At 60.9% G+C, this 20,449-nt stretch overlaps 2 protein-coding genes across 3 annotated transcripts in view; one reads left to right on the forward strand and one right to left on the reverse strand.

Moving 5' to 3' along the window:
* The first annotated feature begins 3,926 nt into the window (after nucleotides 1-3,926).
* Nucleotides 3,927-7,698, forward strand: HIC1 (HIC ZBTB transcriptional repressor 1). Its single transcript, XM_074190408.1, has 2 exons — nucleotides 3,927-4,087; nucleotides 5,351-7,698. The coding sequence occupies exon 2, from the start codon at nucleotides 5,371-5,373 to the stop codon at nucleotides 7,696-7,698; it is 2,328 nt and encodes a 775-aa protein (XP_074046509.1). The 5' UTR covers nucleotides 3,927-4,087; nucleotides 5,351-5,370.
* Nucleotides 7,699-9,643: 1,945 nt separating this feature from the next.
* SMG6 (SMG6 nonsense mediated mRNA decay factor) overlaps nucleotides 9,644-20,449 on the reverse strand; it is a 176,871-nt gene continuing 166,065 nt past the window's right edge. For both annotated transcript variants that reach the window (XM_074189201.1, XM_074189200.1), the window contains exons 16-19: nucleotides 15,634-15,787; nucleotides 12,397-12,608; nucleotides 12,036-12,117; nucleotides 9,644-9,907 (exon numbers count right to left, since the gene is read on the reverse strand). In XM_074189201.1, the coding sequence (XP_074045302.1) occupies nucleotides 9,777-9,907; nucleotides 12,036-12,117; nucleotides 12,397-12,608; nucleotides 15,634-15,787 (579 nt within the window). In that variant the 3' untranslated portion in view covers nucleotides 9,644-9,776. The remainder of the gene's footprint in view (nucleotides 9,908-12,035; nucleotides 12,118-12,396; nucleotides 12,609-15,633; nucleotides 15,788-20,449) is intronic.

Genomic DNA, 20,449 nt, shown 5'->3' on the forward strand with positions numbered 1-20,449 from the left:
CCCTCTTTGCCTAAATCACTAGTTAGGTAGAGTGGGGGGGCTGTGAAAGAAGACTTTAAAGTGAAAGCTGAGATAGGGGAGATGAAAGAATGAAAGGGGGGTGATTGCAGGGAGTTAGGTGGGAGGTGTGAGCACCTTTTTCTTTGCTGTTCATGGCCTGGAAGTGTAAGAGTCATGGGAATACTGAGATCTGTACTCATCCCATGGACGATGGCGGGGCTTAAGGGTAAGGATAAGGAGGAAACTATTCTTTAAGTCTGTGCTTATTATCCAATTGGAGAAGTGTTATGGCTCAAATGGAGTCATTTGCAAATGGATGGCACTATGGCACTAGTGCAAACTGGAAAGGGGGGCAAGATGAGAGAGAGAGAGAGAGAGAGAGAGAGAGAGAGAGAGAGAGAGAAAGGAGAGAGAGAGAGAGAGAGATGGGTTACAAAAGACCCTTTTTACGAGGGCAGAGCTGTGAAAGGTCCGGTCTCTTGGCCAAATTAGCTAATGTGGCCATCTCAGAGGGAGAGTCAGAATTGGAAGGGACAGACAGGAATGGACTGATCACTGGAGAAGGAGATGGTGGGTGGGGAGGGGCTGTTGGCTCTGACTTGGGCAAGAGGGTTAATGGAGCAAATGGGACTGGTTAAAAAGGGAAATCGCATTCCCCTGCAAGGCGCATGATCTTTCTCTCCTTTATTCTACAACTCCTCTCTTCAAATGGAAGAGAAACTTCAAAGAGTAGAGAGGATGTCCTCCTGGAGAGGGAAAAGGGAGAGAATTAAAAGATCCAAAGCATGGAAATTGGGGGTAACAAATTTTTTTTTTGGTGCAACAATAGGGTTAAGTGGCTTGCCCAAGGCCATACAGCTAGTATCAAGTGTCTGAGGCCAAATTTGAACTCAGGCTCTCTTGACCCCAGAGTCAGTGCTCTATCCACTGTGCCGCTTGGCTATTCCACAAAGGAATGTTTAAAAAGAAATGGTAGGTATTAGAGAATTAGGAGATACTGGAAGGATAGAGACCTCGAGTAGAGGAGAGAAAGCTGTATTAAATATTGCTTGGAAGGGCAGCTAGATGGCGCAATGGATAGAGCACTGGCCCTGGAGTCAGGCGGACCCGAGTTCAAGTCTGATCTCAGATTCGACAATTACCTAATTACGTGACTTTGGGCAAGTCACTTAACCCCATTGCCTTGCCCCCCCCCAAACCCTAACAAAAATATTGCTTGGAATATCAGCTGTAAATCTAAGAAGTCCTGGATCTATAAGGACATTGGAATAAGGGGGAGGCAGAGATGAGGGGCTTGTGGAATAGAGATAGAGAGGGAGGGGAACACGGGAGATGGGGACAATGGACGGGAATGGGGCCATTGGGAGCTAGGAAAATGGGAATGAGACAGGGAGACGAAGAGAGCGGGCCAGGAGAAGGATGAAGACAGAAGAAAAGGAACTGAGATAAGAGTGGATGGAGGCAGCTAGCTGGACCTGAGTTCAGATCCAGATCCAGACTCAGACACAATCATTACCTAGCTGTGTGACCTTGGGCGAGTCACTTCCCCACTGCCTTGTTAAAAAAAAACTTGACTGAGCTAAGGGTGAATGGCAACTGAAGGGAGTAGAAATGAGTTGAACAGAGGAGAAACAGAACAGACAAAAGGTGGATGGAGAAGAGTATAGAGGACGGAGGTAACTGCGGAAGGGATGCTGGAGATGGAATGGATGGGAGCAGGGACCGGAGAGGACTGGAGTGAGCAGAAGGGCCTGGGAAGGGAGATGTAGAGACGAGGAAGGACAAAGCCTGGAGATGGAAATGTAGATCCTTCGACAGGAGGGGCAAAAATTGGGGAACAGGGAGCCCAACGCTCAGATACTGAATGGAGGCGGGTGGCTCTTCCCACCCCAGACGGGCTTTCCCGACCAGTGGGGAAGTTGGTTTGGGGCAGCCGGGGCGGGGCGGGGTGGGCCCGGAGGAGAATCGGCAGATCGCTGGAAGCGCCTCTGGAGGGCGCCGAAGACCTTGGTGTCTGCTCTGGGGGGACCAGGGGCGGTGGCACTTGAAACTTGGGAAATTGGCGGAGGATGAAAAAGTTCCGGGTTTCGGTGGGGGGAGGGCAGGCAGGGTTCCTTGAAGACAGCGCCAGCTGCTAGAGACACTGAGTTCCAGGCCCTCCGGCCCCCGAGCTTGAGGAAAGTGAGAACCAGTTACCTGGGGGGATCCAGACCCTTGGCTCCGCCCCAGCCCGGCCACCGAGGCCCCTGCCCACCGCAGGGTGACTCAGCTTCGACCTCCGCTTGGGGCCACGAGCTGAGGACACAGTCGGGGGCGGAAGAGTATGAAGTGCCCCCCCCCCCAGCCCGGTCCGCCGCAGCCCCCGGCCCTGTTGCCAGGATCCCCAAGGCCTTGGAGAAAAAGATCTGTACAAACCTCATCGGTTACTATGGCAACATTTCGCGTTGCTGCCGCTACCATCACCATCCCCGCCCCCTTCCACAGATAGGGAGGGGGAAACGGGAGAAGGGGAAGCAGATAAATCAGACACTATGACGGCTGAATGATCAATTTCGGGGCCCCCCTTACCCCAACATAGAGGCTGAGCAAGTGGGGGCACAACTCCCACTAATGGGCAGTGCAGGGGGCCTCCTCTGCCCTGACCCCGGTGCCTAAATGTAGGGGGACTCGGGGAGTTAGGGGTGACTGGGATATTTAGCGAGATTTGAGGGCAACCTGCCTGTCTCCGGTAACAGATCCTTGTCCTCTGGGTTGCTTGTCCGAAAGCCCCCCTCCCCACAGGAAGCATGAATCGCGTGGGGGACAGAATTATCTCCCAACTGGGGGATCCGGGGCTCCTGCAAGAGAAGAGGGGGGGCTGTCCCAAAGGAATTAAGGCTGCTTGCCCTGTAAACCATAGGCTTGAAGCCTGATCCTCTCCCTGCCTCCACCTCACTAGGCCCCCTTAGTAGAGCTGCTCATCCCCACTTCTCCCCCTAAGGGACCATCAGTAGAGACTTGCTTGGCAACTTTGCTGCCCGGCGGCCAGAACGCTGGCAAGGCTGCCCCTCCAGTACCTGCTGAGGTTGTGCAGGAGGAAGCCGAGGAAGAGGAGGAGGAAGAAGAGGAAAAGAGGACAAGGAGGCGGGGCTGTGCCACAGCCCGCAGTGTGGGGGCCGGAGAAAGGCTGCATTTTGTGGGTGCGAGGGAGCCTCAGACCCCAGGAGAGCCTGGGCCGCCCCTGAGTGCGAGCAGGCGACGTGGTGTGCGGGCTGCTAGGTGCGGGACACAGAGTGATGGCCGCAGAGTTTCGGCTACAGGATGGAGGTGAATGAAATGCCAACGGCTTCCAGAGCCAGCAAAGGCCGCCAAGAGCGCTTAGGCCACATCTCCCATTTTACAGAGAAGTAGACTGCGACCAAGCCAGGGGAAGTGCCGACCGAGGTCACACAGCTAAGACGTTCCCGAGTGTGCAACTGAAACCAGCTCCCCAACCTCCAAATCCAGGGCCCTGGCCATGGCCACAGCTTGGGGGGCATCTCAGATTCCTCTCCCCAAGCCTGTCTGCGACACCCCTTGGGAACTGAGACTAGGGTGTGTCAAAAGGGGCGGCGTGTGTGTGTGTGTGTGTGTGTGTGAGTGTGTGAGTGTATGAGTGCATGTGCGAGGGCAGGGACCGGGCGCATCCCAACCTTTCCCCCACCCCTGACTCCTCACGCTACGCGGGGCCCGGGGCGGCATCTGTCCCGCGAGGCGGGGTCGGGGGGGGGTGGAGTCCTCCAGAGACACAGCTGCGAGAGGCGTGGGGAGACGAGGGGGCGCACCTGCGCGCCCCAGGGCCCAGGTGCGCGGGGCCTCCCGGCTCCGGGGCTGCAGTGCCGGCTCGCGGCCGCCAGGTGGCGCCGTCCCCCAGGAGCCCGGCCCGGCCCGGGCCACTCCAGATAAGAGTGTGCGGAGCGGGCGGCGGGGGCTGAGACGCGGCCGGGACGCGGGCAGGACGGACGGGCGGACGGAGCGGCCGGGGGAGCGGCGGGCGGAGCGGAGCGCGGCCACCTCCCCAGCTGGATCCGCCGGCGGCCGGGCTCGGGGCTTCCGACATGCCCCCCAGGTGGGTCCCGGGGCCGGGGCGCGGGGGGGCCGGGGCGGCCGGGGGCCCGGGGCGGGGGGCCGGCACCGGGGCCGGGGCCGGCCGGAGGCTCGGGGGGCCGGGGGCGCGGCGCATCCTCGGCCGGGCCGGCGGGCCGCCCGCCGCGCCGGGTTCACCGGGGGGTCAGCGGCTCGGGGCCCGGGCTGTGCCCGCACATGGGCGGGGAGGGGGCGGGCGGGGCTGGCCGCGGGCCGGCGCCTGGCAGAGGGGCAGCCGGGGAGGGCGGGGCGGCCCGGGGCAGCCGGCGGGCCCAGTCCGGCCGGGCCCGGGAGTCGCGGCCGCAGGTAACGGGCCGGGGCGGGGCGGCGCCGGCCGCGGCCGCCGGGGAGGGGGGGGGGGAGACGGGGCGCGCCGGGGGGCCCCCCGCTCCGGCCCGGGGAAACTTCGCCCAAGTTCTCGTTCCGGGGCGGCGGCGGCGCGCTCGGGGGCTGCCGAGAGGGTGCGGGCCGGGCGGGCGCGGGGCCGGGTCCGCCGGGGCGCTGCCCCCCCCCCCCAGCCGCGCGGCCCCCCCCCCCACCTGCTTCCTGCCGCAGCCTCCGGCCCCGATATAACGCCCTCCCCGGGGCGGCCCGGCCCGCAGAGCTCCGGCCCTGGTGGCGGCGGCCGCTCCCCTCGGCCCGGCCCGGCCCGGCCCGCCCCGCGCCCCGCGGCCGCCCAGGCCGCCTCCCTCCCTCCCCCCCCCAGCCCGCCGGCCCGGCCCGGCCCGGCCCGGCCGGGGCGGCTTTCGCGAGGGGCCGGCGGCCCCGGGCTCGGCTCCCCCCCGCCCGGCCTCCGGGACGCCCCGCGGCCCCGGGGCGCCTTTCTCCGAAGCGGAGACTTCCCTGAAGTCGGGTCACTCCTTCCGAGGCGGGAAGCTTCTCCCCTCGAGTGGATTTACTTTTGGGAAGTCCCCGCTCGCACCACCCCCCCAACCCGGCCGGCCCGGCCGGCCCCGCGGCCCAGGACAGGGGCCCGCCCGCCGCCCCGCTCCCGGCTCCTGGGCCCGGGAGGCCGGGCCGAGCGGGCTAGGCCGGGGCCGCGGCCGGGCCCAGCGGGCCGGGGTGGAGTGGAGAGGGAGCCCCGGGAGGGCGGCTCCGAGCTGACCCGTGCGTGTCTGTCCGTGTCTGTCGTGTGCGTGTCCGTGTCTGTCGTGTCCGTGCCTGTCCTGCCGCCTCCGTGTCCGTGTCCGTGCTGTCCGTGCCCGTGTTGTGCGTGGCGGCGCGTGTGCGCCGCGTGTCCCCGCAGGTGGGAGCGCAGGGCAGACGATGCTGGAAGCGATGGAGGCTCCGGGCCACTCGAGACAGCTGCTGCTGCAGCTCAACAGCCAGCGCACCAAGGGCTTCCTCTGCGACGTGATCATCGTGGTGCAGAACGCGCTCTTCCGGGCCCACAAGAACGTGCTGGCGGCCAGCAGCGCCTACCTCAAGTCCCTGGTGGTGCACGACAACCTGCTCAACCTGGACCATGACATGGTCAGCCCCGCCGTCTTCCGCCTGGTGCTGGACTTCATCTACACGGGCCGCCTGGCCGACGGCGCCGACGCGGCGGCGGCGGGGGCGCCCGGGGCCGAGCCCAGCCTGGGGGCCGTGCTGGCGGCCGCCAGCTACCTGCAGATCCCGGACCTCGTGGCCCTCTGCAAGAAGCGGCTCAAGCGGCACGGCAAGTACTGCCACCTGCGCGGCGGCGGCGGCGGCGGCTACGCGCCCTACGGCCGGCCGGGCCGCGGCCTGCGCGCCGCCACGCCCGTCATCCAGGCCTGCTACCCGGGGGGCGCGCCCGCGGGGCCCCCGCCGCCCTCGGCCTCGGCCGCCGAGCTGCCCCCCGGGGCCGAGGCGCCCGTCAACACCCACTGCGCCGAGCTGTACGCCTCGGGGCCCGCGGCCCCGCCGCCGCTGCCGCCGCCGCCGCCGCCGCCGCCGCCGCCGCCGCCGCCGCCCCCGGCGCTGTCCTCCTCCTCCTCCTCCTCCTCGGCGGCGGCGGCGGCGGCGGCCTCGCTGTGCGCCCCGGAGCGCCGCTGCTCCCCGCTCTGCGGCCTGGACCTGTCCAAGAAGAGCCCCCCGGGCCCGGCGGCCGAGAGGCAGCAGCACCCCGGGGAGCGCGAGGGCCCCTCGCGCCACGACGGCAGCCCGCCGGGGGCCGCCGCCGCCGCCTCGTACAAGGAGCCGCCGCTGGCGCTGCCGCTGCCGCTGCCGCTGGCGCTGCCGCTGCCCTTCCAGAAGCTGGAGGAGGCCGGCGGGCCGCCGCTCGACCCGTTCCGGCCGGGGCCCGGCAGCCCCGGGCCTGAGCCCCCGGGGCGGCCGGACGGGCCGGCGCTCATCTACCGCTGGATGAAGGCCGAGCCGGGCCTGGGCTGCTACGGAGACGAGCCGGGGGGCCGGGAGCGCGGCGGCGGCGGCTCGCCCGGGGAGGCGGCCGACGGCGGGGACTCGCCGGGGGGCCCGGCGCCGCCGCCGCTGCCGCTGCCGCTGCCGCTGCCGCTGCCACCGCCGCCGCGCTACCCGGGGCTGGTCCCGGACGGGCCGGACGCCGACGACTACAAGAGCAGCAGCGAGGAGACGGGCAGCAGCGAGGAGCCCAGCCCGGGCGGCGGCCCCCTGGCCAGCTACCACTGCCCGCACCTGACCTACCGGGAGCCCGAGAGCTTCGGCGACAACCGCTACGTCTGCATCCCCTGCGACAAGGGCTTCCCCAGCTCCGAGCAGCTCAACGCGCACGTCGAGGCGCACGTCGAGGAGGAGGAGGCGCTGTACGGCCGGGCCGAGGCGGCCGAGGCGGCGGCGGCGGCGGCGGCGGCGGCGGCGGCGGCGGCCGGCGCGGCGGCCGGCCTGGGCCCCCCCTTCGGCGGCGGCGGCGACAAGGGCCCGGGGGGCGCCGGCGGCCTGGGCGAGCTGCTGCGGCCCTACCGCTGCGCCTCGTGCGACAAGAGCTACAAGGACCCGGCCACGCTGCGGCAGCACGAGAAGACGCACTGGCTGACGCGGCCCTACCCCTGCACCATCTGCGGCAAGAAGTTCACGCAGCGCGGCACCATGACGCGCCACATGCGCAGCCACCTGGGCCTCAAGCCCTTCGCCTGCGACGCCTGCGGCATGCGCTTCACGCGCCAGTACCGCCTGACCGAGCACATGCGCATCCACTCGGGCGAGAAGCCCTACGAGTGCCAGGTCTGCGGGGGCAAGTTCGCGCAGCAGCGCAACCTCATCAGCCACATGAAGATGCACGCCGTGGGCGCGGGCGGCGGCGCGGCCGGGCCGCTGGCGGGCCTCGGGGGGCTGGCCGGCGCCGCGGGCCCCGACGGCAAGCCGCCCAAGCTCGACTTCCCCGACGGCGTGTTCGCCGTGGCGCGCCTCACGGCCGAGCAGCTGGGCCTCAAGCAGCAGGACAAGGCGGCGGCGGCGGCCGAGCTGCTGGCCCAGACCACGCACTTCCTGCACGACCCCAAGGCGGCGCTCGAGAGCCTCTACCCGCTGGCCAAGTTCACGGCCGAGCAGCTGGGGCTGAGCCCGGACAAGGCGGCCGAGGTGCTGAGCCAGAGCGCGCACCTGGCCGGGGGCCCCGACGGCCGGACCATTGACCGCTTCTCCCCGACTTAAGAGAGGGGGGGGGGAGAGAGGGGTGTAGGGGACCGGGAGATGGGGGGGCGGGGGAGGGGAGAAGGCGCCCCCCCCCCCCGGCGGCCCTCCCCACCCCCCCCCTCGTCCCGCCGCCCCTCCCGGCGGAACCTGCTTTGTGCCTTAGCCCGGGCTGGGGAGGGGGGAGGAGAGGGAGGCCCGGGAGCGGAGTTGGGGGGGGCGGGGTGGGGGGAGATTTCTATTTTTGATAACAGCTTCGACCAAAGGAGACCCCGAGCCCGCCCCGCCCCTTCCTGTGGTTCCCCTGCTCCCCCCCCCCGTCTCCCCGTGCCCTCCGCCCCCCCAGGGGCTCCAGCCGCCGCGCTGGGCTTCACTGTGGGGGCGCCCCCCCCTACCTCCGGCCCCTGCGTCTCACCCGTTCTCACTGTGAATCAATCGGCGCCAGGGCCAGGGCCAGTGGGGGGCAGGGGGGGGGGACTGAGCCGGCCCGGGGGCGCCCCCGCCCCCGCCCTGGGACCGATAATGTGAAGTTCCTCATTTTGCACAAGTGGCACCAGCCCCCGGGGCCCACCTCGCCTTCCGCCCGCAGCCCCTGGGCGGCGCGAGGGGAGGGGGCGCCCCCCGCCCGCCCCCCGGCCCCCCCCCCCGCCGGGCCGCCCCTCCCCGCCCCCCGAGTCTGTATCTTTCCGACGTGTACACAGGCTCTCCCGGAGCCGCTTCCATTTTCTATACTCGAACCAACAGCAATAAAGCAGTAACCGACGCCTGGCCGCTTTCTGGGGGGGCGGGGGGCGCCGTCCCGACAGAGCCCGGCCCCCTCCCCACGACAGACCAGACTGGGACTCGGGCAGATTTCATAACTAAAAGTTTATTAAAACAACAAACCCGGCCGGCCCTCCTTCCGAGGCCTCTGCTTCGGCCCCCCGGGGGTGGGGGCCGGGGGGTCCCGGAGAGCCAAGCACAGCCCCGCCCCCGCCCCCTCCCCTTGCTCGTCCCGGGAGCACTCGAGCCGACCCCAGCTGGCACCCTTCCTCCAACAGTCTCTGCCCCCCCCCATCACCATGGCGGTGGTCTCCCCACCAGTGGGCTGGCCCGGCCGTGCCTGTCCAGTTGCTGCAGCAGCCTGGGAGCTCCCCCAAGCAGCACCCGGCCCACTTAACAATGACTTGCACCCCCCCCCCAAGACCCCTTTACTGAGTGGGCCCTTCCCTGCCCTGAGAAACAGCTGGTGACCCCCCCCCCAGGCTTCTGCCAGGGCGGCATGTCCAAGGACAAACGGCTTGTGTCTCACCCACTGCCGAGGAAGCTCGCAGCAGTGCAGGCAAAGACAGGGCAAAGACAGGAGAGCGGAGGCAGAGAAGAGGAAGAAGGGGAGGGAGGCAAGGGAACGGGCACCTGGGAGAAGCCGGGAAAGGGCTGATGTCGATGGGAAGAGCAAAGGCAGGAGACAAGGCCGGGGCAGGGCTGGGCTGCCGTTTTTTCCGGGGGCATCAGCCGACCTCAGTCTAGACCCCATCCTCTCCTCGGAGGAGGAGGAGGGGAAACAAAGAGCAAAGTCTGTCTGAGCAGGACAAGGAAACAGGCAGGGGGAAGGACAACCACCAGGTTGCTGGTAGGACCAGGCGTCCGAGACTCAGCATGGGTCAGAAGCCAAGGCCCAGTCAGAAGGGAAAGCCTTGGGATGGGGAAATTCCAAGGACGCCAGACTAACTGGCCCCCGTGCCCATTCACCTGCATCCAACTCAAGCCCTTACACTGCTTGGCACCCATGAGCACCTGAGTTCCTGCAGGGGTGAGGCTCTTCCCCTGTCTTCAGTGGATGGGGAGGAAGGTGGGGAGGAGGGGAGAGGTGGCCCCAGCTCAGTGACACTGGCCAGTCTCCCTGCTAAATCTCTGCTGCCTGAGGAGGGTCCTGGCTTTGGGCATGACCCTTGGGAGTAGCTCCCCCACAGCACTGCCACGGTGGTGGGTTGGAAGAGGATGGTTTATTGTCTGGGTGGGGTGGGTGTCAAGGGCGCTTGGGCTCCTCCCACGCCACGCGTGGCGCCTGTCGGCTTCACAAGAACGGTTCCATCGGGGCAGTGCCCGGCGTGGCCTTCTCACCCCACCTGCGCCCACTTGAGGAAGGCCGAGATGTCCCTAACTGGCACGTTTCTTGTCAGCGCCTTCACTCGCAGGTTTCTGTCGTCCGTCAGCAGCACCACCTCTCGGAGAAGCCGGATTGGCTCATCTGTGACCACAAGGAGGGGGGGAGGTTAGGGAAGGGCCGGGGGCCCCACTTCCAAGGGCCACCCTACCTGAGACCAAAGGAGTCTTCCCCTGGGCTCTCACTGCATTTCAATGGAATGAATTTCCTTTGAAAGCCAATGTATTTTATATCTTTAAAAACTTTGCTCTGGAAAAGAGGATTTAGCAGCCCAAAGAAGGATCCCACCCCCCAAAAGCTAAGAAAGCCTGGCCTGGGTTCTTGGGGTGAGAGTAATGAAGAGGTTGAAGTCTCATTGTGGGGGGAGGCACCCCAAGGGGCAGGCTGATGACTCCTTGGGGCCACCTCTTTCTCCCCTCCCCTCCTCTTCTGCATTGAAGATGCTCCCAGCATGCTTTGCTCTGGGCCTATAGCACAAGCTGGAGAGGAATGGGGGGGTGAGCTAGAAAAGGGAGCTGGGAGAAGCTGGACCATGGATGTCAAGAGGGAGAGGCCACTTCAGGCTCTGGGTCTGGACCCAGAGGGTGGGGCTGGAGGTGGGGAGTCTGAGGCTGAGTTGACACCCGACCCCAACCCTGCCAGGCCTGGGACTCTGACCGGGAGAGTCCCAGGCCCCAGGTCCGCCGGCCCAGGCCCGGTGTTGCTGGCAGGGGTCCGAAGGGGTTTCTGCGGATACTTTGAGACATTTTTAACAATAAACATCCTCTGTTTTGACACTGCTAACTGCACTTTGTTAGAAACCAGAGACTGTCATCTTGTCAGGCCCCATCCGCCATAATCCACATGATTTTAAAATTCAACATCGTTTACACATAAACATTTGGTGACGGTTTCTCTGTGAATCTGACAAGTTAATCTGCTAAGAATTCACACTGACAAATGGGGTTTGATTACTCCAGCAGCTGCTGATGTAATTGCTATAGGGGCGGTCCCGAGGGTGGCAGCCTCCTGGGAAGGGGAGCCAAGGGGTGGATATGGGTGAGGGAGGGGCGAGTTACCAAGGCCAAAGACTGAGGAGTCCTTGGCTTTAGCACCATCTCCCAAACCACAAGGGTCCCACCTGTGCCTCAAGGGCATTGGCCTTCATCTCGGGTCAGCCAGGCCTGTAGCAGAGGCTACACGAAAGGACGTGGCCAAAAGGTCTGCACCCCGACTGAGGCTGGGGAAGTGACAGCTGGGGGAGAGTCCAGCTCTGGAAGTGAGGCCTCCAGAATAGATGGGTGGAAGAGGGACAAAAAGGGACCCCAGAATCCAGACTGTCCTGAAAGTCAGTGCCATGAAAACAAACAGAAAAGGAGAGACAAAAAGACAGAGACTCGACACATAAGGGGATGGGGACTTGGTGAGAATTCACAGCTCTGGAAGTTTGGGAGCAATGATGAATTCTGCAGATGATACTACGCAAGGAAGTACTCGGGAACTCCCATTAGCCACAAGAAATGACACAGAAGGACCAGAGTAGGCCAGAAACGTAGGCAGAGAACACCAACATGAAAGTCATCTCAGGAGGAGAGAATTCTCTGGAAGCTCAGTGATTCAATGGGCTGAGACAAGTGGGGAAAGTACTCAAGATCCCCAGGGGCAGAGGGGCAGAAGCCTAGAAGGCCAGCATTATTACTAGGGAGCAGACCAGGACAGGACCATGGTCACCAAGTAGGCGTGATCCCATTTTCAGATGCTTTCCTCCTCCCCAAAAGCAAAGTGGTAAAAATACAGGTTGTTCCATAGACTGCAGGCCCTGAGGCTCATGTTTGACACGGGAAGAATTCAGAAATGATTAAAGGAAGAGGAAAGAGACTGGATTAGAATGGAGCTTGCTCGCTTTGTTCCAAGGGGCTATGGGTTTTGACCCAGGTAACCAGGAGAGTAAATTATTCTTGTGAGGCGGAGTTCTGCGGTGAGAAGAGGTGCTAAGAGAAAGGAGGAGAGATGCTAGGGACTTCATGGCTACTCTTCAAGTGGAAGTGAGATTGGTGGGACTAGGGCTATGGTGGAAGAAAGGAGCTCTGGGCACGCCCAGGGTTTCACCACCCTCCAGGAAGGTTCTGATGGTCATGGGGATGTGGACAACAGGGCAAAGGGGGCCATGCCTCCCCCCCTCCAACCCAGAGAGTTTGGATTGGGTCAAGAGTTAGGGCTAAGGTGGTAGTACCTTTGTTGGAAGGCATGAAGTCCTTGGCCTTGTCTTTGCAGTAATGAAGGCAGCAAGAGAGGATCAGGTCATCATTATTTCCCTAGAGGAGAATGTGAAACATCAGAATGAGAATGGCACTGCCAATGGAGAGAGGCTGTGTATAGTTTGAGAAGTTACACATCTGTGCCAATGGTGCTGCTGTTCCTTCAGCTCTGAACCCCCCCCCCCCATGGAGATGGCACTGACCTGGCAGCAGGCAGATGGTACCACCTGTGCCTCAGGTCAGCTGCTGGTTGGATCCCCTTTTACTCCACTGCCTTCTGATGTATGAATAATCCTACTTGCCCCCCCCCCCCCCAGATAAGCAGTCTCCTTTTACCTGTTGGCCAGTGATATCCTCACTGCGAAAGGCAATGGATTCAAGTTCATTGCCACGGCTGGTCAGGGCCCGAAGGCAAGAGTCCCGGCTCTCAAACCTCTTCTCAAGGAATTCAATAGACTTTCGGGCCTTCTCCTGTACCACTCGAGCATAGCCCCCAGCGCGATGGTCTGTCTCCTGCCCCTTGGCCAGGCCATCTAGCTCATTAATCACTGATGGACAGAGACCCAAGAGCATGGGTTAGCATTCACACTGAGCTCCTTCTGCCAGTGCAGGTGGGTTACAGCTAATCAGGGAAGGGTCACTTGCTTAAGGGCCATCTCTCTAGCTAACCCACTCCCAAAGTCACTGGGCCCATGGCACACATGGAGGAGGGGCAGTAGGGCCCCAGCTTCACTTTGCCATGAGAGGCTCCAAGCCTGTTGCCTTTCCTTCCTGATTCTGCAGGGCCAACTTGCCCCTTGGCACATCCCCCTCCCTCCCTAAAGAGTCACAGAAGGATTTCCTGGAGCTGGTATAGGAACCACAAGGATGCCTACTGGTTTCAGGGAGGACAGGGCCAAATGGTATGCCTTCCTCCAGAGGGGGAGGAGGAGGACAGGGAGATCGGGTGTAGAGTAGCTGAGTATGGGGGAGGTAATGATGATGGAGAAAGTTTTCTTCCTCTACCCCAAGGACCCTTGGAAGCATGAGTGGGGGGCTTTAGCGGCTGCTGAAGCCAAGAGTTTGGTGGTGCACATTGGCAGAGTGGGAGTGGAGAGCACCACCGCAGGTCCTCTCCTTTTCCAACAACCACTGCCCTCAGTAAGCCTGTCACCTCTGACACAGCAAGAACGTGTGTGTGTGTGTGTGTGTGTGTGTTTGTGTGTGTGTGTGTGTGTGTGAGGGGGGGGCAGGGGGAGACATAGCTTCATTTCTGGTGAAGATTCTTTCCAAGATTCCAGCCAAAAGCCTGAGATCAAGTGGGAAATATGCACTCCTTGGGGGCTCGGGGAGAGCTTGGGGTCTGAGGCCTCTCTGAAGCAGTGATTCACAGCCTGGGGAGCCGGCATGAGCAGGCTGTTCCATGGTAAGCCTGGCACTCACTGTCTGGGTATTCAGAAGAGCTGCCCCACACACAGCTGTGTGTTTGTGTGTGTGTGTGTGTGTGTGTGTGTGTGTGTGTGTGTGTGTATGTGTGCCCATGTCTAATCATCTGGACACACACACACACACACACACACACACACACACACAACCTGAGGCTCAGCTGGGATTCTGGGGGGGGAGGGGGGAGGGGCTCAGCAGCCAGAGGAACATCAAACAGGAAAAGCTGGTATCCCATCCCCAAATCCGCTTTCCTGCTCCAAACCAAACAGGCTTCAAAGGGAGGCTTGTTTGTGCTTCTGCACCAGGCAGGACTTCTCAATGCAGGGGTCAGGCTTGAGGAGAAGGAGAGGGTTAAAGGGCAAGAGAAAGAGGCCCATGGAAAGCTGTGGACTTCACCCCTTGCTGCCTGGAGAGAAGCAGAGCCAGTCCCTGGAGTGCCCAGGCCCACAGGCCCTGAAGGCTGAAGGATGGCCAGTCTCCTCTGCAAAGTCTGAGCTTTGTCTCAGAGAATTCAAACTTTCTCATCCAGATTCTTTCCCAAATTCAGACTGTCAGCTCCTCTGAGGAAGGGGCTAGCCCTCATCTCTGAAACACTGGTAGAGATCTAAGGTCAGGTCCGTAAAACATGGAAGCACAACTGAGGCACTATGGGCAGTACCTGGGCCCAGCCACCTTTGGACAGCCCAGAGGGCTCTTTGGAGCTGCAAATGTGGATTGACCCAAAGGGGCCACAAGCTCATCCCTCTGTGGTCTGATAGCCGCCTGCCTCCTCCTGGTCATCTTGGGACCTGCCAGGCTTTACAGAGCCTTGAGGCTTCTCCAAAAGAGGGGGAGCCGGCTACGAGCAGCGCTATCTCAGGGACTCAGAGAAGCTCCGGCCCAGGGATGTGCTGGCACCGGCTCAACCGCTGTCTGCTGCCCCTCCAGAAGCTCCACTCAGGACCCTGCTATCTACTTCTGCCTTCTTCCTTCCCTGGCTGGGCTGCAAGTCTGCAGGCACCAGCTCTAACCAGTTCTTGAGAGCCAGTTGTTAAATGTTCAGTAAGAGCATTCATACTTCAGATGTCAGAAAACTTAAAAATCGAAAGTACATTGTGGGTACATCATTTCCCCTCAGGAAAGCTGGTTGTTAAAATGTTTCCCAGCACACAGTGGCTACTCCCCCTGCCTGGGTCTGTGGGGCCGCAGGGCTGGTGTGCTTAGGTGGCAACTGCTGGTGGGTTTCCTCCAACAATCTAGGGACTCATCACCTCTCTCCCAACTCCCCTAGCCCAGGGGCTGGGATATTTGAGGCAGAAAAGCCATTCTCTAGAGCATCTTTCCCCCACTCTCCCTGCTGTCCCAGGGAATAGGATCCCTTGGCAACTGATCCTGGCCAATGTAACAGAGACATTCTGAAGAGCCTGCTCTGGGGACTGCCATCAAACTACCCTGTGATGGAGTCTGAAGGAAGTTGACAATACACTGGGGGATGAGTGCCAAGGTGCCAGGACCTAGAGCAGACCCGACCCCTCAAAACATCTCCAGTGAAGCCTCAGCTGTTCCAAGGACTGGGATGGATGGAGATCATGAGATGTGAGTCCCTACCGACACAAGCAGTCAGATGGTGGGGACTGCTCAAAGTCCGGGGCTGGTTCGAGACAGTCTCACCAGTCCGGTCTAGTCTTATGGTGACACCGGCCAGAGGAATGCTACCTCCAACCAAAAGAATCATCATGAAAGGCTATAAGACAATCAGACCAAAGGCATCCAACCACTTCAAATCCTCCCAGACTTTCTGCCAGACCACCCAGCAGCACTGCCGTTATCTGCCAGGGCTGAGTGTTTACCAATAACGGGAACCAGCTTTGCCGTTTTACTGCAAGCTTTATAAGGATAAAAACAAGGGCTGGGCTCCGGCAGGCCCGGCTGCTGAGATGCAGGAGGCCATTTGCTCCAAAGCCCAAGCCGAGGATCAGCCTTAATCATCTGCCCTCTTTTGACTATGCAACGATTTCCCTTTGCCCTGCTTCTGCTCAGGTTCCTTTTGAGTTCTGTCTCCTACAAGTGGCCTGGCTGCCTGTGTGCCTCACCCTCACGGGAGTGTGATATCTAGGGAGCACCCGAACCTCTGGGGTGGCGGGGTCATGGGGGGAGGTCATGACTCACCAATGAGGGGCACCACAATGATGTACTTCCGGCTCTCCAGCAGCCGTGCCAAGCTGGCCAGGTGGTCGATGAAGCCGTTGGTGTCCGGCACGAGGAACAGGGGTCTGATCTCTAGCTCCATCTGCCTCATCTGACTCTGGTCCTCCAGGACGGCCTACAAGACACAGGCAGGTTGGTGGGGGAGGGAGCAAAGGTCACCTGGAAGATGAGTCGGCATCCTGCCCTGTTGACCCAGAGCGGCTCTGTGCCAGCTTGGCCAGCAGGGCTGAAGAGGTTGGAGGGGGCTGCTGGGGGCCAGAGGAACAACAATGACTTCCACAGCAGAAAGACAGAATGGGATCCAGGACCCAGAGATGGCGAGCTACCTGGGGAGTTAAGATCTTCACAGGCCTCAGACCACTCCAGGCCCCCAGTCTCTCCTCACTCTTGGTGAGATATGGTCAAGGAAGCTCACAATAAATCAAGACCAACCTCACCTACCAACAAAGACTTGATATTATGGGCTCAAGACCCAGCAACATCACTCTAACTGCTGAAGGAGGTGCCACGGGAAGAGACCCTGCCTGGAGGCAGAGGGCCTGGGCTTCATGCCCAGCTGGTCTCACTGACTCTTCTCTCTTTGGCACCTGGCTTCCATCCCCCAGCACTCCACATCTCTTTGGTTTTTATAATTAGGGTGTCCTATCTCTGGGGAGGTCTCATCCCAAAGCTGAATAGGACACAGCATCCCAGCCCCCCCCCCCCGACAAGTGCTCCCCGGGCTGACACTTTTAGTGAGGGGCCTGGCTATAGCCAGGTTAATGACTACTCAGGATCCGGGGGGGGGGGCACCAAGATGCCAGGGCAGGTGAAGTGAGCAGGGCAGGGTCCTGTGCTGTGGAACCTCAGCCACCAACTGAAAAGAGAAGTGCTGCTCCAGTTTCCCTGGCAAGGACAGTAAAACTGAAAGCCCAGGGTTTCTAAAGGAGGGAGAAGGTGGCCTCCCCATGACCTCTCTTTCTGAGTAAGGGAATGCTTCCACCGTGACCCCGAATGGCTGAAGACAATGGCTCCCAAGGGACTTGCACACAACTGGGGACTCTGGCTGAGGTCCACCTTGCCCCTCTGCTGCCAGCTGAGGGTCTCCCAATGGGCATGCCCCCTGGTAGGACTGACTCTTTTCAAGTAACTGAGAGCGTGAGAATGAAACATTAAGGTCACTCCCCTTCCCAGGTACCACAACCCTACAGCTCTGAGAACCTCTTCCTGTCCTGTCTGCTCCACCCAAACACTGCATCCGCTCTGCTCTTCATCATCTCCCTCCTCTTCCTCCCCTACCTGGAGCACTCTGCTCTGGCCCCCATCTGAGGAGACACAAGAGAGTTTGTGGAAGCAGGAAGGGTGGTGAGACCACCTTACTTAATGACCTGCCTTCCCAGGGAGATCGAGTAATGATGCCATCTTGACCTTGTTGGTCTGCACCTTCCCAAGGTCCTCTCTTCTGCCTTCTAGACCAAGCCTGGAGGTGGAGTGGTAATAGATGCCAGGTGCCCCATGGGACTTGAGACAACCAAATGTTGCCTCGAGGGGTGGGACGGGATGAAGAAAGAAGGAAGGAAAGGGACACAGGAGAGCAAAGTGAGAATGGTCCCTGTTCTCAGAGTTTTGGCTCAGGGCCAGTGAAAAATCTGGAGGATGAAAGTTTTACAATCTTTAGGGCCCGTGGAGGCCATGGTCCCCTCGACATCAAGCCGTGGCCCCTTCATCTGGTAACAGTGCCTCCTGGAGCGAACTTTCCCTAACCCAGCTCTGCCCAGTGAGTCACCAAAAAACTGTTTCCTGTTCCCCCCATACCCTCACATAAGGGTTCAAAGGAGCTGCCCCTCTTCCCCCAGATATTGAGTCTCCAGGGATGGTCTGGTCTGGGTAGCCAGCCTAGTACAGCTTCTCTGACAGGAGCAGAATAGAAAGTTGGGCACTTTGAGTGCCCCTCTGTGCATATCTCTCCAATGCTCCGTGTGTGTGTGTGTGTGTGTGTGTGTGTGTGTGTGTGTGTGTGTGTGTATGTATGTGTGTGTGTGTGTGTGTGTGTGGCGCATCTGCCCTCCCAACTTTTCCAGATTTTACCCGTCAGATTCCTGGCAGCTGAGCATGGCGCCTGTGCCGGCCGTCACGTCCCATTCGGATCCCTCGGCCGCACGGTGAGAGAAGGACACAGGATGCGCAGGGAGTGAAAAAAGTGAGGCTGGTGGGAGAGTGCCAAGTCCTCACTCCCCGCCCGAGGACGTTTGGGGAGTGGGGGAGCACACAGCAGTGGAGTTCAGAGGCCGGTAGCAGGATTTATTTTTGTTTGTATGAATAAAAAGTTGCAGAAGTCTCTGGCTGAGGGGTTGTCGGGGGTGAGGGGTTGGTGATTCATACAAATTCAGCCTGGCCCCTGGCCAACCATGCTGCCCCGGAAGGGGAAAGGCACCCTGCTGAGGCTCCTGTTGGCTCAGACCAGGTGAAAGGGAGAAGTGGGCGAGAGGGCCCAGCACAGGAGTAGGGATCGAACAGGCCACCCTTGCCTGTCCTAGAGGGCAGGCCAGACAACAGCAATGGGCAAGGGAAGTAGAGGAGGCCAAAGGTCAAGAAAAGAGTTTGATTTTTCTGCTCTTGAGAAAGGATAAGTTCTGGCCATGCAGCTTCTGACCCCCTTGCCCTCAAGTTGGGAAGAGACAAATATGTTTGTGAACCTGGGAAAAGCCCCATAAGGGAGGGTGTTTTGATGTGCTGATGCCCTGGCTCAGATGCCAACAGAGATACCTGGAAGTTAAGTGAAGACTGGGCAGCCCAGCCAATCAGAGACCATCTGGCTCCCCCTCCTTGGCTTGAGGTCCCCAAGGTCCTCTAACCGATGGGCTAGGACTTGGGCAGAAGACGCGTCCAGCTCAGGAGTGGGACTGGGGGAGGGTTAGCCAGAAGCGTGGACACAGGAGACTTTAGACTTGCTCAGAAAAACACTTTGCTTCTAGGCAGGTACGGCAGCCCCAGAGGTGGAGGCCAGGTCTGAAGCCTTGTTCTTGCTGCAGACCCCTACCTCCAGGGCTGCCCGATGCTCTCCTGGAGCTCCTGCCCCCCCATCTCTCTGTCCTTGAGGCCGAAAGCCCTGATGACCACTTGCTGCGTGGGCTCAGCCTGTCTCCCAAAATGCCAGCCCTCAAGGATTTTTCTCCTTGTCCGATTTCCCTCAGAGTTCTAAACCCAGGGCTGGGCATAGGCTTTGGGCTTGATTGAAAAAGGGAAGCAGCGCAGAGGAAACCAGAGGTCAAGTTTTTCAACTGATCACAATTGGGCCTCAGTTTCCTCCTCTGTAAAGAGGCACTTGGATAGGGGTGGGTGGAGCATAACAAATGTACGACCTGGGAGGGCGGTTCCTCTGGCTTACCCCTTCCTGCCATGGCGTGAACGTGTTCCTCGGCTGGTAGTGTACTGGCCCTCCCGCCAGGCGGGAGCCGGGCCTGGCCGTCTGCCTTCCGCTGCGGGCAAGCTGAACTGCTCTCATACAGGTGTAGGGGGGTCATTGTTCGGCCCCCCACACTCCCTGGCTATATTTAGATCCTGACTCCTCGGGCTGCTACAAAGGGGTGGCTGCATGTCCAGGAGGCGGGCGGGCAGGGGACAGGGGGAGGAGAGCTATTTTCAGAGCACATGTCATAGCTGGCTGGCGAGCGGGGCTGCTGCTGTAATGCCGAGCAGAACAATAGTCATGGTCAGAGGAAGAGACTGTTGTGCTTCAGGTGGGATGTTTGCGGCTGCTCAGGAAGCCCGGCCGCTCCCAGCTGGTGGCAGCTCGAGGAGCCTCCTGGGGTCAGGGCAGCAGTGCCAGCGAGAGGGCAAGGGGCCAAGAAGCCAACAAGCCACACCTTGGGGAAGATGTCCAGCAGGGAACTGGGTTCCAAGATGCCATCCCAGGCCCTGCTTGCCACCCAGAACTAGATACAGAGGCCTGTGGAGTTCTCGGAGAGAGGGGGGAGAGCGGGCGACAGTTGGCTCAAGGGATGTCCAAGGAAACTAGGGCCAGCCTAACAACAAAAAACAAGGGCTGGGGGTGAAATGCAGAGTTTGGCTGCCTTGATCATGCTTCAGCTCCAGCTGCACAGACCGGGGAGCTGCCCACACCCCTGCTCTGACCTCCATTCGGCCCCACTCCCCAGCCCCTCGGCAACTCCGGAAGCAGGGAGGAGGACGCTCAAGAGAGAGCCCAGATCTTCCCCTCCTTCTTCCACCCCCGGCAATGGATGAGTTTAGGCCCAGGGGTCCAGGCCCATAAGTGAGGGGGGGGAGGGGGCGGCTTTGGAACCCCGTCTTCACATCCCTTTCCCCAAACATGTGTGGTTCCTGTTTTGCTGCATCTGTAAAAGGCCCTGAGAGCTGGGGACTTGACTTACACCTCTCAGTTAACATCCCTTGGAGGCTGGTGGAGTTCAGAGCAGTTTAATTTACGGCCCATCTCCCCAATCTTAATTCACTCGATGCTCCATTCTTCCTTATTGTATTAGTGCAACCCAGGTACCTGCCAACAATAATGGCCCCTCGAACTGGGAGCCTCTCCCCCACTCCCAGGACAATTTATACCTTTTCCTAGGGATTTTTTTTTTCTAAATTAAACAAAAAGAGGAAAAATAAGAAAAGGTTAACGTGGGTTTGGAGAGACGAAGCCCAGTGGTTCTGGGCAGGGAGCCAAAGGCCCGAGGGTACACACATGTGTGCGTTCTCCCAGAAGGGCCTTCACCGGCCCTGTTTTACAGCCACCTCGGCACAGACTGCAGGGTTCACGCATATGGCCAGACAGATG

The sequence above is a fragment of the Macrotis lagotis genome, chromosome 5, assembly GCF_037893015.1.
Source record: "Macrotis lagotis isolate mMagLag1 chromosome 5, bilby.v1.9.chrom.fasta, whole genome shotgun sequence".
NCBI lineage: Eukaryota > Metazoa > Chordata > Mammalia > Peramelemorphia > Peramelidae > Macrotis > Macrotis lagotis.